The sequence below is a fragment of the Rhinolophus hipposideros genome, assembly GCF_964194185.1.
Source record: "Rhinolophus hipposideros genome assembly, chromosome: 9".
Taxonomy (NCBI): Eukaryota; Metazoa; Chordata; class Mammalia; order Chiroptera; family Rhinolophidae; genus Rhinolophus; species Rhinolophus hipposideros.
Genome location: NC_138055.1, coordinates 63,536,114 through 63,554,526, shown reverse-complemented (window position 1 = coordinate 63,554,526; position 18,413 = coordinate 63,536,114). Strand labels below are relative to the sequence as shown.

At 37.4% G+C, this 18,413-nt stretch overlaps 1 protein-coding gene across 19 annotated transcripts in view; it reads left to right on the top strand.

The window, feature by feature from the left end:
- GRIP1 (glutamate receptor interacting protein 1) overlaps nucleotides 1-18,413 on the top strand; it is a gene marked incomplete at its 5' end in the record, with an annotated part of 621,259 nt that overhangs the window by 471,627 nt on the left and 131,219 nt on the right. For 17 of the 19 annotated variants that reach the window (XM_081058475.1, XM_081058470.1, XM_081058458.1 and 14 more), the window contains 3 exons: nucleotides 5,930-6,065; nucleotides 8,148-8,293; nucleotides 14,960-15,043. In XM_081058475.1, coding sequence (XP_080914601.1) covers nucleotides 5,930-6,065; nucleotides 8,148-8,293; nucleotides 14,960-15,043 — 366 coding nt within the window. Of the gene's footprint in view, nucleotides 1-5,929; nucleotides 6,066-8,147; nucleotides 8,294-11,793; nucleotides 11,923-14,959; nucleotides 15,044-18,413 lie in introns of those variants that run through there. The other 2 variants (XM_081058465.1, XM_081058466.1) reach the window with 1 other exon arrangement.

Sequence of the window (18,413 nt, the reverse complement as noted above, 5' to 3'; positions counted from 1 at the left end):
CTGATATGAATTAACATGTTCAGCGTTTCTTAAATAGGGTACATAGATGAACTCCAGGGTATCCATGAATTCCCTTGAAATTGTATATAAAATTTTTCCAGGGAGAGGGCCCATGGTTTTCATTGGGTTCTCAAAGAAGTCTAGCATTTAACCAATGGTTAAATACTACTGCTAATTGTATTGTCTTCTATTTACAACAATCAAAATACAGTAGAAGATTAGCAATCTGCATAACTAGAATTCTCCAATATCCAAGTAATAATAACAATAATAGTAATAATAATACCACCATAGCTAACATATATATATAGAATGCTTACTATGTGGCAAGTACTACAGTAAGTTCCTTATAAGAATTTTATCACTTAATCTTCTCAGTACCCTAAGGGAGGTATTGTTATTATCCCTGTATTAGAGATAAGGAAACTAAAACCCAGAAAATTTAAATAACCGGTTCATGAGTTGTAACACTGGGAAGCTTAATAGCAAATTTTGACAATTAAATCATTGGCTTTTGGAGAAGTAGACAACTGAAAGAATTTCAGTATTACTGTATTTTAAAAGCAGTGATTTCTTTCCTCTTGATGCTTTAGGAAACATGGTATCTGAATCAGGTATACCAGGAGTCCACGTTTCTGTTCTGTATTTTTAATTCCTGATCTATATATGATATACTTACAGTGGCTTCAGATTTTTATATTTGATACTGCATATTTTATATTCTCTTTCTCTTGAGGTGCTCTAAGAAACATACAGGTGGCTGGTTAGCTCAGTTGGTTAGAGCGTGGTGCTGGGAGCACCAAGGTTGCCGGTTCGATCCCCTCATGGGCCAGTGTGGGCTGCGCCCTCCTTAAATAAATAAATAAATAAATAAATAAATAAATAAACAAATAAATAAATAAATAGTTTTTTAAAAATAAAAACAAATAAAATAAATAAATAATGAATACAATTTTTTTAAAAAAGAAACATACAGATATTAATCCAGTCCTCCCTATCACTGTGCGTGCTAAATATTGACCATAATTGTGTTTCACATAACTGTTTGTGCAGGTAATATTTATGTGCTGGGCATCCCTGCCACTAATCTAACTTATGCTCAAACTTCCCAGGGGACGAGAGAAATTCTGATAGATCCCTCATGTCACTACACAAAGGTGGAAAGTGCCAGAAGACCTTGTCTGGGTGGCAAGAACTGAGACTGAAAGCGCAGCCATTCATCACAGAAACCCAGCTTTGATCCCTGCAGCTTTGCTGAACCAGGGGATGTGAAAAGGAACTTGAAATGAGTATTGGAAAAAGCATCTGTTTATTTCCTGAGGGGGATAAACTTCCTAGTGGCACCACTAAAAGCAATACACAGATAAAACTGTAGTGCGAGCAATAATTTTCTCTCCAAAAGTAATACCCAGATACAGCTATAGTATTCTGGTGTAAGCCTGAATCCTCCGTACTAAAGCAATGGTAAAAAACAATCAACCAAGCAGGCTTAGGGAAATAACTTTGTCTGCTCCTGTTCAAATTCTGCTCCTTTATCATTTTTCTGCTGCATCATTCAGCAATAATTCTGTTTGCCACAAGACAATGTCCATCTCCCAGTCATAATTCCCTGTATTGGGATGTGCTCATTTGTCAGCAGTTGTCAGGAAGCGTCAGCTAATGTACAAGGCACCGTTCTAGGCACGGCACATAGAGAAAGGAGTAAGCACTGTCTCTATTATGAACATTTGCCAACTTGTGACTTACTGTATAGAGGTTTTATCCATAGTTATTCCTATTTCACTACTTATGACATACATTTTTTTTTTTAATCTACGTAGTTAAGAGGTTTAAGAAGAACTTGAAGAAGTAAAGCGCATCACCAGTGCTACTTTGCTAAACGTGCCTATGGTGGTTGCTTTTACAATTCATTTTCTCTTTTTATGGTACAGTTTTTATGGGGTGAGGGTCGTGCAGACCACTCACTCTCGTGTGTGACAAAACGATCCTACAACTCGGTTTTTCCCTGGTACTTAAATCTATTTTAGTTTCTCTCTATATCGCATTCTATCATGGGACTGCCTGCTCGCCAATCAGTCACAACAACACAAACCTCCTCTCATTTTCCAGGTTCCCTTTCTTAATGACAAATGTCAACATCTCCCAATCAAACCAGTCGGAAAACTTCAAGTCCTCTTATCCCTCACAGGTTCTCACTCCCACACACTAATTTATATCTAACTCAGGGCAATTCTTCTTCAATATATCTGGAGTACATGCCATCAACATAGCTCCTGGGGAATTTCAGCCTCTCACAGGACAGGTGCCTACCTGTCCCCAAAAATCCATCCTGCCCTTCTTGCCTTGATATCTGTCGACGCTCCATTTCTTAGCCACCTATTAGGTGCAAGTTCTTGCCTCTGGGATGTGAACAGGAGCAGGCCAGTAAGTGGTGGCTTTTAAGAGAGTTCTCCTTGCCCTCCCCTCTGGTGAATGCAGGCAGGATAAAGTCCTAGAGTAGAAGTCTCCACACCGTCTCAGTTCACAGAACCCTGAGTGTCTTCAGTAATCTGTTCACAGCACCTCTAGGTCAAAGGAAGTATCAATAGTTCTTATTAAGTATGAGAACTTATTAAGTATAAGAACAATACTTATTAAGTATTTAGGCCTAAACAACATAGTACATATTGTGTCCTCACCACTTAGTCACCATTTGAAAACATAATACATATGAGTACGTCTGACATAATGCATGAGTTCTGACAATTAAGTTTGCACACTCATCCTAGAAAAAATGCTACTTTATAAGTAAGTGGGGTGATTAAGGAAAACATCAAATCCAGAACCATTTTATTCCTCGCCAGTTGGACATCATCTCTTCCCTGTGCTGCTTCCTAAGTTGGAGAGGCTACAATCTTTGCTCCATGCTCCTCTTGATTGAGGGAGTGATATTTGCAATTTAAATCACAAAGGAAGAAATTGTCAGTAGTAGTGTTGACTTGCCCACGTCCCACTGTTTCACTGCTGAGCTTGTTTAGTAAGCCTTGATATGTAAGTGAACTCATGCAAATGAATGCATCTGTCTTCATTTCTCTCTGCTATTAGGTCATTAAGCAAACATTAAACACCAGAAAAGACATAAAATGATTGATTAGTCTAGTGGAGAGTGCAGGTTAGCCGAAAGCAAACTCCAGAAGCACATTCCTCCCTCTCCAGACTGCTTCTTTTCTCCTACCCTCTTCAGAAATACCTGTAAAAGATTGAGTCAGTCCTTCAGGGACTAGAGATACTTATTGGCAGTTAGCATTCTTGTGATTCAGTGCATTTTCTTGCAACAATATTCTTTCTTTACTCTTGAGTTTTGTCTAATTTAGATTCCTCCTTTGGTCCGTTCTGCTTAGCTAATCCTGATCAATAAATGCAGACAGATTAGACAGAAGACAACAGTGTGACAGAAACGTTGCATTTGAAACAGCAAGCCTTCTGTTTACATTGCTGCCAGGACCGGCTTCTCTGTGGCCCTCTTGCCCATAATCTATACTGTAGCAGGATGGTCTGTGACTCTGATAGGCTAGAAGCATCTCACACTTTTTGCATCTTTGGGTTTCATTGTCTGGCTCACAGTAGACACTCAATAAATGCTTGAATCAATGAATGCACAAATTACTCAGTTAACTGGTGCATGATTATTTTCTGTCTTTCATGTTCTTAAAACTCTTGGGGAAAGATGAAATATTTTTAAACACGAGGTTAATTGACTATTACCATTTAAAAAGTAGCCCAGATGGATTTATATTTGAACAGAGATCAAATTAAACTAAAGGAATTGAGCTTTTCTAGATTTTTAGGATTCAGCCAGAAAGAAGCCTGGGAAAGACCTGGGTTCCTTTTGGAAAAAAATGCATTGTCCACATCCCATAAGGCAGCACCTGTGGACTGGTACCCCATTTCATGCAGGAAGCATGTTCTGGACAACCTGAGTAGGAATGAAGTTTTTATAAATTGAAACTTGCTTCTCTCTTGCCTGCTATTACTATTTCAGAGTTGCTTCTTTGTGCATTTCTAGTTGACCTGTAAGATGAGCCCTCTGAAAACTATGCTTTCAACTCTTCAAGCTAGGATCTATAGTCAAATGATTAAGTATAATATACAGGATTATACTAACATCATCTGTTATGTAATTTTTATCACTTTAATTATTAACTTTATTTTTAAAGTCGTTTATACCTAGTCTTCCGCCAAGAAGGACTTATAGAGGGGTTGTTTGTTAAGTTGATCTCTTCAAATATCAGTTAGTCCATGTATGTTTTTATGGGATGTATAAGGGATTGTTTTCTTGTATTTTAAGAGAGCACAGGTGAAATGCATACCTTGATGGACTTCTGTTACAAATGCTTCTGGTAAATGATATAAAAGATCCTGTGCTTTTATGTACTTGGCAACAATTTTGATTCTTGAATTTCCATCATTGTGTGGTCTCTAAATGTAGTAAATGAAGCTAACACATTCACACTCAAAGACTGTTTCTTGGCTTCTACTCACATATGCAGTGTCATGAAATAGCCAACAAAGAAGGTGTGCCAGGGTAACTAAGATCACAGGACCTGGCAATCTTGAAAGCCCTGCCTGGAATGACGTTCCGTACGTCACTGAGGAAATCAGTAATCTGTCACCAACCTCCCCTTGCCTTTCCCTTGGTACTCTGGTCTTCTTACTAGATCAGATGAGAGTTTATTTCCTTCCCCAACATAATTTGATTCTTTTCATTGACTAGTAGGATAGTATACCAGCAAAAACAATTTAAAAACTTGTACGATAAACATTCATATATATTTTTGAAATGATTAACTCTATTATATGTAATTAAGGAAAGGGCAGAGGTGTACAAATAACCTTTTTAGGTTTTTGACTTTGAAAAAGGAAGTCCGTTCTTGCATGTTAAATAGTGTCTTTGACGTCCTAGAAGTTCATTACCTCTGAAATCCATAATCTGAATCAGAAGCAGTTGGAAAACTGTCCACTTTCCCCATTCCTACTCAGGAAGTATATATACAGAGGGGCAATAACATCACAGAATTTTAAAGCAGTGTTTATCATAATTAGCCTCGGAATCGTGAACATTGACTCTACTCATTTTTGTTTCTGAAAGGAAACGTTATTTGGGTTTTTTTAGGAAGGCTATTCTTAAAGTTTTCTTACCTTCAGTTGTGCCTGCAATCAAAAGATTTGGGTTCCCTCTTGGTGTGTAGACATTATCCCCACAAGATCTATGAAGTTTTACATTTTTATACATAGAGAATGAGGAATTTACAGCAATTACCCAAGTTTCTGAGGACCAACCCTGCCTTACCATATTGTGACACGTTCTGTAAGAAATGATGTGAGTTGTGACATGAAGCCATTATACTTTGTGTTCTGAAAAACAAACAAACAAACAAAAATGTAGAGTCAAAACTATTTTTCTCGAACCTGTAGGAAGCTCTCCTCTCTTGTATCTGTTGTCTTCGTCAGCCGAAATGTCACATGAACTTGGAGACTGCTGCTACACTGTATGCATTTGAATTATTATTTAAAATTCTGTTCTAGCCCCTTCTTTTACAACTCTCCATTGTTCCCTTTGGAGTTACAAGGAGAGAAACCAGAGAAAGTCACTTGAGAATGGCAGAAAACAAAGGGCAAATATCTTCGTTTGTACATTAAGCCAAGTCGGACTGTTTATTGTGAACCTCGAGTGAACTGTCCCACTGGTACCCATTTTAATAACCTCTAATGGAATATCTGCATGTAATCTTTATGAGATACTCTGCAAATTGCAATGAAAAGAGGCCACAGATCTTTTCTCATAAAAGAAAAAGTGGAAAGAGTTCATGGGGAGGAGTCCCTTCACCACACACAAAATACCTTGTGCTTCTAATCTCATTTAATAAGACCAATGCTTTTCTTTTGACAGAAGAATTCAAGGGCTCCACCATCGTTGAACTGATGAAGAAGGAAGGCACCACCCTTGGACTGACAGTATCAGGCGGAATCGATAAAGATGGCAAGCCTCGGGTGTCTAATCTGCGGCAAGGAGGAATTGCTGCTAGGTAACTGCATCTCGGGGAAATGTCGAAAAAGGGCCCCAGGGTGTAATTAATTCCAAAATTAAAGCTCTATTAGAAAAGGTCACTAAAAACTAAATGACAGCTGCCATCTGCAGTGGGGCATGTTTCAGAAGTGTGGCTTTTCTGCCCTGTGCCATCATCACCAAGGAATGCTTCTCAGGAGAACCCAGGACCTCACAAGAGTTTCATTTTAAAATGTTTGTGTGGCTCGAGTCCACAGATGTGCCACTGACCACAGACGGGCGGCAGTGGGAATGAGACACTGATCAATGCAACAGATGACCCATATGGTGTCAATGGCGGGGAAAGTGTCATAGAAGGGCATGGCTAGCCTACAAAGAGGGAGAGGCCCAGCTCCAAGTTTCTAAGCAACAATTTTGCTTGTCCTGCATCATCTTTACTTTTCTACTGGTGAGATTTTCCTTTTCTTGAAGACAAAAAGATGGTTTCCGAAAGGACGGGAGGCTTAGGTGAGGAGGTCTCATTTTGACCTTGTTGGGATGACCGCAAAGTGCAGTAGTTATTGCCGAAGGCAGAAGGTGCTAGATGCTGATCAGGGATAGGCTTGCTTAATAGACACACTCGGAATTTACCTCAAATAGAAGGGGTGGAATGGTCAGGCTTCATCAAAAGTGAGCTTAATGGATTTGCAGTCCTCTTGACCACATAATCACAAGTGACGTTTAGAGCTCTTGCCTTACAAAATGTCGTTTGAAATAGTGACGGTCAAACTGTTGGTACAATTAACTTGTTAGCTTAATCCGATTCATTGCTGCATGATCTCGGGTATTGTTTGTAACACAGGCTGATGTCAACACGAGCATCTTCATTTCCTTTCTTCCGGCTTTCTACACCCACAGCCTCCCATATTTTATAATAGATAAGGTCAATCCGTGATGTTCAGCCTTCATATGTCTCCAGAGCTTCTTCATGTGAAGCAAGTGTGAACAGAGAGGAAATGCCATTTCCCGTTGTCTTGGTGCTCTGATTAAAAGTAGTGCTGTGCCAGGCATACTGAGTATTATCAATCACCCAATAGTTACTGTTTAAGGCACTACCATTATAATTAAAGATAAGATCCCTGCCCTGGAGGTGGGGAGTGGGGGCTTACAATCTATCTGTGGAGGTAGGGTATTAAAAACATGAAAAGTTTGGGAGCAATGACAGTGCTGCCTAACAGTAAAAGGTGACAACAAAAGCGTTGTCACAGAACATGAAGCGATTATGGCAAATTACCTCTAAACCTGAGGTGAGGTGACAGTAGCAGCATGTTCTGCAGGCTGGAGCAGATTAGGAAGCTTTGCCGAAAGAAGAATGATTGGAGCTGGACTTACATAAAATAAATGAATTGGCTATTTCTATTTGGGGAGAAAATATGGAAAATATGGAAGGGCCTTATCAGTGATAAAAACTTTAAGTCCTATCATTGCCTCGCTTCCAGCTCTCGGCTTAGAAGTAGAGTTTGTCTAAACCCCCAAAGTAGCCAAAGTTCTGTTATAATGGTGAAGAGAGAAGAAAATATTACTAAAACCCAATACTTTCATTGTACTTTCTTCTTCACCCTTCTTTACCAGTCCTGCTGTAAGCAATAAATAGCAAAATAAGCTGACCCTTTCCTTAGTCCTCGACAAACTCCTTTGAAGATATTGAAAGGTGTGAAATATCCAAAAGAGATGCAGCAAAAATGAGAGAGAATGAGAAGAAAGAAAAAGTCCTGGCATGTCCAAGATCTGGCTAACTTACCCCTAACTTACCCCCAAGGAACCAACCATTTATGGGCAAAGCAACTAACTCTTTATTTTGTTTTATGGTGCTTTTTAAAAATAAAAGAGGCAAAGGGTAAGGGAAAAAATAAGAGCTAGAAGGAGACCCAGTGCAGGGTTTCTATCTACCCTCGGCTGTAACCCCACTCTTAGGGGGCCAGCCATATCCCAGGAAGCAGTGACTTCTGCTATGTCAGCCTGCTGGGCTCACATGCATATTCATGAAGGGAAGGTGATAAATATGGTCAGATAGGCCTCTCGAGAGAATGGGTCCACTGAAGCGACATTCCCTGTTTTGCAGAAGTGATCAACTGGATGTGGGTGACTACATCAAAGCAGTGAACGGGATCAACCTGGCCAAATTCCGCCATGATGAGATCATCAGTTTGCTGAAGAATGTTGGAGAAAGAGTGGTTCTTGAAGTTGAGTATGAGCTGCCGCCAGTCTGTAAGTCGTCACAACCTAAGGGCAGAAGAGCTGCGCCATGTTTTTGCCTAAGACACTGGTGCTCAGCTTTTCTCCCTTTTGCCATTATTGTTTCGTTATAGGAATGGCAGAGCATAGTTTCTGGATACTGAAAAATTATTTGAATTGATAAACTTATAACCTGCTCAGGAAGAATTGAAAAGAGCATAAGTTAACAATGAAACTATATAGGACTCGTGTCCCATTAAGGTGACATCGTATTTACCACTTAAAACTATTTTAATTTACCACCTAAACAACATGTTTAGAAGTTCTGTGTATTAAGTTCCATCCAGGCTTTGTACTTAGTGACTAGGTTTAGGAAAAGCATGGTTACTGTGTTTTTTAGTGATTCTTATATAGTTATATTAATGTCTGTAGCAAGAAAATAAAGTCAGAACATGTTATTCTGAAGTAATAATAATAGTAGTAATACAGCAAGAGCAGCCAGCACATTCTGAGAACTTGCTGAATGTCTGAGATTATAAGGAGCCTGACTTGCATTAATGAGCTTAATTCTCACCACAAGGACAGTCAGCATAGCAGAACTGAACTTTGGTGTCCATAGCCAGGTTCAAATCTCAGCTCTACCTTTTACTAGCTACATGGGTTTAAGAAAGTTACTGAAGCTTTCTGAGTCTCAGTTCCCACATCTGGAAAATGGGCATAATGTTAGTTCCTACTCTGATCTGCTATGAGGATTAAGTGAGATAGTATTTGTAAAGCTCTTAGAACAATACTTCCAGTATCAAAGATTTTGATAAATAATAAATACACAAATTAATCAACACTGCAAGATAAACATTATTATCATTATCATTATCATTCTACAGAGGCTATAAGTTAAGTATCTTTCCCACATTAATGGGCTGCAAAGTCAGTATCTGAACCCAGGCCCCTGATTCCAAAGTTCCATATACTTCTTCATTGTAACATATACCTGGTGCTATATGTTACTGCTGTCCTACATTTAAGCTGTGCTGTTCTAGAACCCCCTCTCTTATTATTAATCTGTTAACGTGGATGTTACCCTAAGAAAGCTCTTTGCTTTTCTGCACTGGTGAGAACTCAGACTGAATATTAATAATCAATAATTTATCTGTTCAGCAATGACTTATTGAGCATTTCCTATGTTCTAGTCACCACTGTGTACATCCGTGGCGTTTACATTCTAACAGGGGAAGATAGATAACAAAATACAACCACAATAAATAAGTAAATTATATAATAAAATGGTATAGGTAAAAGAAAGAGCAAGGAGAGAGGTCGGGAGTGCTGGCAATTTTAAATAGAGTGGTTAGGAAGAGCTTCATTGAGAAAGAGACATTAGTAAAGGATTTGAAGGAGCTCAGAAAGTTGGTGGTATGGATTTCTGAGGGAAGAGAATTGCAGAAAGATGGAGCAGCCAGTGCTAAGATCAAAAGGCAGGACTATATCTGGGGTTGTTCTAGAAACATTAAGAAGGGCATTGTGACTGGACCAGAGTGAGCATGAAGAGAGGTAAGAGAGGAGGTCAGAAATGTAAAGGATAAGGTGTTTCTGTAGGCCATTGAAAGGACCTTTAATTTTGCCCTGAGTGATATAGGAAGGCATTATATGGTTTGGGGCCAAGGAGTAACATGATCTGATTTATATTTTCAATATAAATTGGCTACTGTGTTAGAATAGACTGCAGTGGCCAGGGTAGAAGATGGGAGATCAGTTGGGGGCTACTGTGGTGATCTGGGTGAGAGATGGAGGAGATGGTGAAAAGCAATCACATTCTCAATCTATTTTGAAGGTGGAGCCAACAGGATTTCCTGACATAGTTGGTGTGGGTTTTGCAGAAATAGAGGAGTCAAGGACCACTCGAGGTGTTGAGCCTGGGCAGCTGGAAAGATGGAGTTGCCATTAATGGGGGTGGGTAAGACTGTGGGCAGAGCTGACTTGTGAGGGGAAGATCAGAAGTTCACTGTTTGAAATGCTACACGTGAGGTGCCTATTTGTCATGCAAAGAGGAACTGGCAAGAGTTAGAGAGCTGGCTTGGAATTTGGAAGAAAGATCTGTACTGGAAAAATAAATTTAAGAGTAATGAGAATGTAGATGGTGTTTGACGCTTTGGAACCAGATGACGGCACTGAGGAGTGAACATCCGTAAGCAGTCGTGAGTTCTGATTTGTAACATAAAATCTAACACGGAAAATCTAATGCTGATTTTATAACAAAATCAATTGAAGTCTGTATTCAAAAACCTTGTTATAACACTTTTCATTTTCAGCAAGGGCAGGCAGTAAAATCGAGTGTTGAGAGCTTGAATGTGTCACTGGTTAAATGTTGGTTTTGTCCCTTTCTAGCTCTGTGACCTTAGACACGTTATTAAATTCTCTGAGCCTTAGGTTGCTCATCTGTGTAGTGGCTATAATAGATGAACAATTTTTGGAAGAATTCAAGGATATAATCATGTAAAGTATTTAGGTCATCATCACGTACTCAGTAAGCCATAGTCCACGTTACTCATTATTACCATTTTTGTTATTATTACCCTGAAAGTATTGTTTTCTTGAACTTTAAAAGAGTCTGTTTGCTTTGAAATCATTTCCTCAAACCTTTGCCAAGGAGGTAAGGGAAGTCAGATATGTAGAGCCAATGATCTTTGATTAAGCACTTTGACTCCACTGGGGATATAAATATCAATAACACACAAACTCTCCCTTAATGGATCTCTTAGTATAGCTTTCCAGGGGGTAAAGACAATAGAGGAGATTTGCCCAGTTAGGGGTGATCCAGACCTGGGGGTTTCTGGGAAAATTTGAAGGGAGTTATCCAGATCGAGGAGGAAGAGGAACTTTTTCCGCACAACGTAGAGCAGCAAGAAGGTAAGAACTTAGCCGAGCGCACAGGTTGAACTACCAACGGACTAGAGGAGCTGGAGCCCACAGTGAAAACCACGGAGGCCAGGAGCGGGAGAAGGTCCACAAGGTAAACAGGAACAACACAAGCGGGGCCTTGTAAGCCATGTCGGGGGAGCCTGGATGGCGTCGAGTGGGCAATAAAGAGCCTTTAAAAGGCTTTTAAAGCCAAAGAACAGCATGACCAGATCTGCGTTTTTAGGTTTACCGTTTTCAAGAAGCCAAATGGAGAATAGGTCAGAAGCTGTAAGCCTGAAGGCTGTTACAATTTTCTCAAAGAAAGAGGATATCCTGAATAAATATAGCATTGGTGGAGTTAAAGGGGAGAATGGATATCAGATATATACAGGGGTGGAAACCTACCAGCTTTTCCTTCTTCATGCAATAAATCTGTTGGGAAAATGGAAAAACATATTTCTAAACACAAAAGTGTGAATTTTATAGTAGATATCGGATAGAAGAGGTCTATTCTCCAAGGACTACCTCTGCCTTTTTCGATTATGTTTGGATAAGTTAATAAGAGCTCTGCGCTCAGGGAAGTTGAAGGGATTAATAAGCCTCCCCTTCACTGAGCTCAGACAGCCAGAGCAGGAGCAGGCTGCCTGCCGTGAAGCTGTGGGAGCAGAGCTGCCTGCTGAAGACAGGCCGCCCAAGGCTGACTGGTAACTCTTTCAAGAATCACAGCAATTTGAGGCTCAACCAACTCCACAGTCTAGAAAGAAGTAAGGGAACGGTGTGTGTGTGTGTGTGTGTGTGTGTGTTTGTTCTGATAGATGAAAAAAGCAACTTTCATCTTGTGCAAACCACTTATCTTTTCTAAGATTCGGTTTCTTTATGAAAATCAAATGGTCGATCTATTATTTATGAGCTCTGCATGTCTTCTTGACTTTAAAATTTTGTGACGTTTTGAGAGTGTATTTAGAAAGAATATTACCAAACAGTATCTTAGATATTTATCTATTACAGTCTAGAGCAGTGCCTTCAAATGTTTTCGTCACATAACTCCTAAAGGATTTTGAAATATTATCCTCTTCCATTTTTTAGAAACATCTAAAATTTTTCATCCATAGCTTAAGTAGTTGGAAACGATGTAATTTCTGGCATGATGTTTATTGAATATATCTTTAAATATCATTTTTATTCAAACCTTGGAGCTACATATTTACTTCATTTATTTTATGGAAAGTACCACAGAATTTAACTGGCAAAGGCAGTCCTCACTGATAAACCATCAGCTAAATCAGACAAGCTTTCTATCAGAAGGAGTGCTTCTTCAATTCAGATAAATGTGGTAAAGCATGTCCCTGTGACAGCCTTCTTACTTCTCAATGCTAATTCCAAGGTACACAGATGATGATGATGAAATGATGAGATGGTGGTGGTGGTGGTGATGGGATGGAGGGTGGGAGCAGTCTCAGGTCTCCTACACATGGTTCATTCTGGCATTCAGTCTGAAGGAGCAGCCACTACCCAGGGAAAGCTCTTCCTGTGACAATGGCAAAGTGAAAACAGGACAAGCGCAATCACACGTGCACATTTCCAGCCTCTTCTTACATCTCTTAACATTCTGTTGGCCAAAGCAAGTCACTTGGGCAAGCCCAACCTAATGAGGTGGGGGAGCACACACACCCATTCTCCTATTGAGTTAAGAGTTGGAGAGCAGGGAAGAAGCATATTGGATCTTTATGTCCACATATACACATCTGGAGTAATGAGTAAAATTCACGTGGCAATACAGGATATCTTCATGCTGAACATAAAAACCCAGTCACCAAGAGTCAGTAATACAAATAAAAATTATAAAGACCAAATATATTTAATTAAGTATATTAAGATGTAGTCAACATTCACATTTATCTTTGTAAATAATGGACATCAATCATGTGGATAATCTAAAGCTGTAGATAATCCTGAAAGTTATTATATTGATTTTAGCCTTGATTGTAAGATTTTTTGGTCAGCAAGATTTAGCTCAAGCAAAATTAAAATTTCAGTGCTTTCCATTCCCAGAACAGACACTCAGCCAACAAGGACAGGTGGCTCAGAATTAAAATTTGGTTGTATATAATTGAAAGTTGATGTAATGATTAAATGAAATAACATTTATGAACCCCTTTGCAGAGTTCCTGGCACACAGTAGATGCTCATTATTTCCCCCCATATTTTTTCCTTTCCTCCCTTACCAATAGAACAGAAAGATCATGTTCTTAAACCGGTGTCTTCATGTGGCTGGTTAGGTCACGGAAATAAGAAAACATTTGGTTGGAACTCAATTTTTTTCATTTAATTAGAACTGTATCTCAACAGTTTCAGCTATTTGTATGCACTGTTCCTAGCTAATTCGAATAAACTGAAATTCCCCTGATAGCAAGAATATGACATTTAATTAAATCAGCAGTGCACCAAAACATTTGGTCAGCTGTAGGTTTCTGTTGTTTTTCAGCAGACCCAAATTCTTATTGTTCTTTATGTCCCAGCCAGATGTGTGCAGTATTTTGAATTTAGTTGCGTACTTTTCATAATCATGTCCATTCCTTTGAGGAATCAGAATTTCTGATAATTAAAAATAATTGTAATTATTGCTTAATTAAAATTAAAATAGCAGGAAGTGTTCTTTTTAAAAATGTCTTTAAATTTTGTATCTCTTGTCTTTAGTTTTATATAATATAGCCTTTAAGATCTAGTAACCATGTGAAAAATGTCATTGGTATTGAACATGGCATTGGACAATTAGATATCATTGTACAAATTTAACCCAAGGATATAAGACCATCAAATTCTATAGTTTGCCAACTCTTCCTTCTCCATGAATAAAAACATCCTTGTATCCATAATGATAAAATACTAATCTGTGGAATTGTTTTTGTCTTTAATTCAGCAATAGTGTACTATATAACCAGTGTCTTGAAAACAGTCTTACACAATAGTTTAGTGACTATACCCTCATACTGTGTAATATAATTAGGTATTACAATGTGGCCATGCAATTTCATTTTGGGAAATGAGAGCAATAAACAAGCAAACACAGCATAAGCATGATGATATCAAGTAGATGATATTAAGTATATCTTCATTTTATTAGTCAGTAGTAATATTTTGAATGTACTTAGATTTCTTTTGCCTTCCAAGTTTCATTTGGTTTGCCGTTGTCTTTGTTTAATTGCTTTTCAGCATCGTGTCAGAAAATCCATATGCATCAAGCTAATATATAAATTGCAATTTAAGAATAATACTTTTTCTTCCTTTGCTAGCTGCAAAAATAAATATAAATACATTAATTGCTTCATAAGTTTTACAAATATAAATATAAATATATGAAAAATAAATAAATATAAAAATCTTTAGTACAAATATATTTTTATTCATTATAAATATACACACATTAATTGTTTCATGTATTTTATGAAAATCATATTTTTTTGCATTTCACAAAGGGAAAACAATTCTATTTATCATATGAAGATTGTCTTTCTTGTTATATAGCATTTTAACAATGTGAATATTACCCTCTATCTACAAATTGGCTATGCAAGAGGAAAGGAAATACCAGTAATTGTACCTATATGTCACTTAGGCAGGTGACTCTTTTATGGTATTTGTATGTCATTCCAATTATTTTTTCTAGCATGTTTGAAAAAAAATTATTGCTAGTTTATTACCCAAAACAAGAATTATTTGCAACAGGAATCTGTAATATTTTATGCCACATCAAAAAATTTAGAAATGTTATGAATTTCTCTCTTTCTTTTCTGCATTCAGCTGTTCAAGGATCGAGTGTTATTTTCCGAACCGTGGAGGTCACATTACATAAAGAAGGCAATACCTTTGGTTTTGTAATACGAGGTAGGTGATGGTTAAAAAATATGAACCATCAGATATTCTTAGAGAATATGTCAGTGAAATATTGGGAGTGAACCAAAAACATCTTCAAGAAAAAAAACTGATATTTCCATCACAAACAGTCACCTTGTAATATTTGCACCCTCTTTAAGAAATACGGCAATGAGTGAGAATCAAAGTGTAATCCAAACGACCTAGCTTTATTTTCAACCTTTTGATACACAGCAAGAAGTCACTGTCTGTAAATCTTGTCTATTCACAATTATCTTACTGATGTCACTTTTCAGTAATGACTTCCCTTTATATTTTTTTGCTTTCCCTTTATATTTTTCTATATCACTGGGTCAAAAATATTGATGAGTAACGGTTGCCAGAGGGAAGGCGTGTGGGAGGGTGGGTGAAAACGGTGAAGGGGAATAAACGGTACAAATTTCCAGTTATAAGATAAATAAGTCATGGGGAGGTACTGGACAGCATAGAGAAAAATGTTGTGGTAACTTCTACGGTGACAGATGGTTATATCCTGGTGATCACTTTGTTAGGTGTATAAATATTGAATAACTAGGTTGTACACCTGAAACTAATATAATATTGTATGTTAACTATACTTTTAATAAAAAAAAAATTTTAAAGATAAAAAACATAAAAAAAGATATTGTTGCCATAAATCCCTGAGTTCATGACCTAAGTAAAGATTATTCCCTTGGGGGGAAAAATGTTGATAAGTATGGCTTGATTTGATTTAATACACTAGGATTAAGCAACTTTTAGTCTCCTGAAATACATTTTATCATTGTAGCTTTCTAAAAATGAATTGGAGATACTCTAATCCCTTGGGCACCTATGTATAATACATCAGCTCAAGTCATCTTATTATGGGTTATGCTAATAATAAAGATTTCCGGTGACTCCAACTTGCCTATAAAACCATTAATTCTGAGCTGTAATTTTAGCTTTTAATATTCTGTTTTTCTTATTAGCAGTTTTATCCCTTAAAGATATTAACAACTCATAATTCCTAGTGTGACAGTGAGATTCAATAGGGAACTATACAGGAATCAGAAACGTTTTACATTTCATATTTCTTGATGTTTTTCTTTTTGTCTATTATGTTTTGTACTTCACCAAAGTCAAAATTCTACCAAAATTATTCAAACTTTAATTAAAATTAACTAGGTATCTTAATAAATATACATAGATCAAGGAATAAAAGATGTGTTCACTCATATAGACTTGTCTTAAGCATTAGGTTTCATTCTGTGTCAATCATTTAACAAATCAATCAAATATTTATTAGGAATATGTCAACATGTCAGTATAGGTCCAAGTACTCTATAATCAGAAGACAGGACCCCTATCTTCAGTAAATTACAGTCCAGTGAATTTAAGACATAAGTTGATAAAGTATCCAAGAGAGAAAATGGGCAACAAGGAACTCATTGAGTGGTTTAGATTTTTACACTCTTTTATTACACTTTTTGACCAACTCCTATTTTTCAGGTGGAGCAACAAGATCAGTTTACCTTAAACATTTCCAAATTTCTGTGTAAAAGAACTAGATAAATATATTGAAAAGTCAGTGTACAAGTAATTTTAGCTTGGAAGATGGTATATACTAATCCATTTTTGCAATAAAGGTATGAACCAGAGGCACTTGAATTACATGCCTACAAGCTTAATTATTGGAAAGCTGCAGTAAAAAATACTGCTGTCCCAAGTATTTGTCACTAGTTGCTGTACGGTTAATCAATAACAAATCAAATTGCTAATGAAAGTGTTAAACCTACAGTAATTTAGCATTCAAAACTAAAAAGGATAGAAACAATTGAAATCCACAACCACCTCAAGACAACTGATGATATTATGTTAACAAAATAGCCTTCCCACAATTTGCAGGCATTTCAGATATCTGTATAGGTGTGCATACATAGGAAGAGTCTTTTAATACGCCTAGAATACTACTTGGTACATCATCGGCACTTGACTAATGAATGAATAAATAATTGAATGTTGCCTAGATTTGTGTGGATATCAGACTATAATGATTTTAAAACCATAGTAGTAATGCATCGATTTTACTTCATGAGTAACACACTTTTGCAGGCATTAATAACTCCCTTAGTACATTGGTTGAACATAAAAGATTGTGGAATTTTGCATAATTTTTCAACAAGAATCAAGTAAAGAACTTATACATTTAGATCAGTTTAAGGACCATCTGGAGGGTCTTCCTTGCTTCAAACGTAGTCCCACCCATCCCTGAAGAATCACTGGTTAATCACAAAAAGAATTTCAGAATGAGAAAGTACTGTGGGGAAATGTTATCATGGCAGATAAGACATTATAGCAGTGTAGATAGGATTTTTGCTAAATTTAGATCGATGGAGAATACCAGGACATTCAGGAAGAAGGGGAAGATATTGCAGATGGAACATATTCATGTAGTACTGGAGAATTTCTTCTTAACCCATTAGAATGGGTCCTGGGACAATAAAACTGGTTTTTAGCTGATGAATGGAATTGCATTTCTAATGCTGTATGTCACAGGTTCTAAAACTCACAAAATAGAACCTCACACCCATAGGATGAAAAAGTGTGTTCTGGCCTAAATCTTGGATAGTTAAATTTTGGTTTATCACCTTCCCACCAAGCTAAGAGAAATGGTTTGGGCCAATGGGAAAATCACTCTGCCACTAAGTTGTTTTTCACTTTGGTCAAGGAAACTTTCTCTTTCTCTATCTAGTCATTCTTAACTATAGAATTGTAGGTGGATGTATTCATCTAACATATGAAGCCTGACATTCAGATTTGGTCTGCATTGCGGCCCTGCCTGGCACTAATATTTTTACCAAAGCATCCCTGGTGGGTAATGCTAATGTGCAGCCAGAACTGAGAATACCACTGGTCGCTGGGTGGTTTCTGGGTGTTTTGTTGGTTCGTTTTCTGTTTTTGCTTAGCATCTCCAAACTTGTGGAAACTAAGTGAATCACAAACTAAATTTGGTTCATTATTTCAAATAATGATAAAATGTTATATACCATGAAATTTAGAGCTCTCTAGCACTTTAGCATGCATTCACTGTTATATATTTAAATTTAGACATCAAAATTATGGAAAGGTTTCTCACTGTCTTCAGCTCCTATCTTTTCCTCTTTTCCTAAATTAATACCCTTCAGGGGAGAACAAACATATTTTTTTATGATCACCTTGCAAAAGAGAAGTTACATAATAGTATCGTTTTCTTAGGCTGGGTTGAACTTTCTACCTGTGCCAACTTTGGGAAATGTCAGTCTGTTTTACCAGGCAAACATTATTCTTGACAGTAACATTTGTATTTGTCAAATACTGGCAAACTAGACACTAGCCAGGTGGG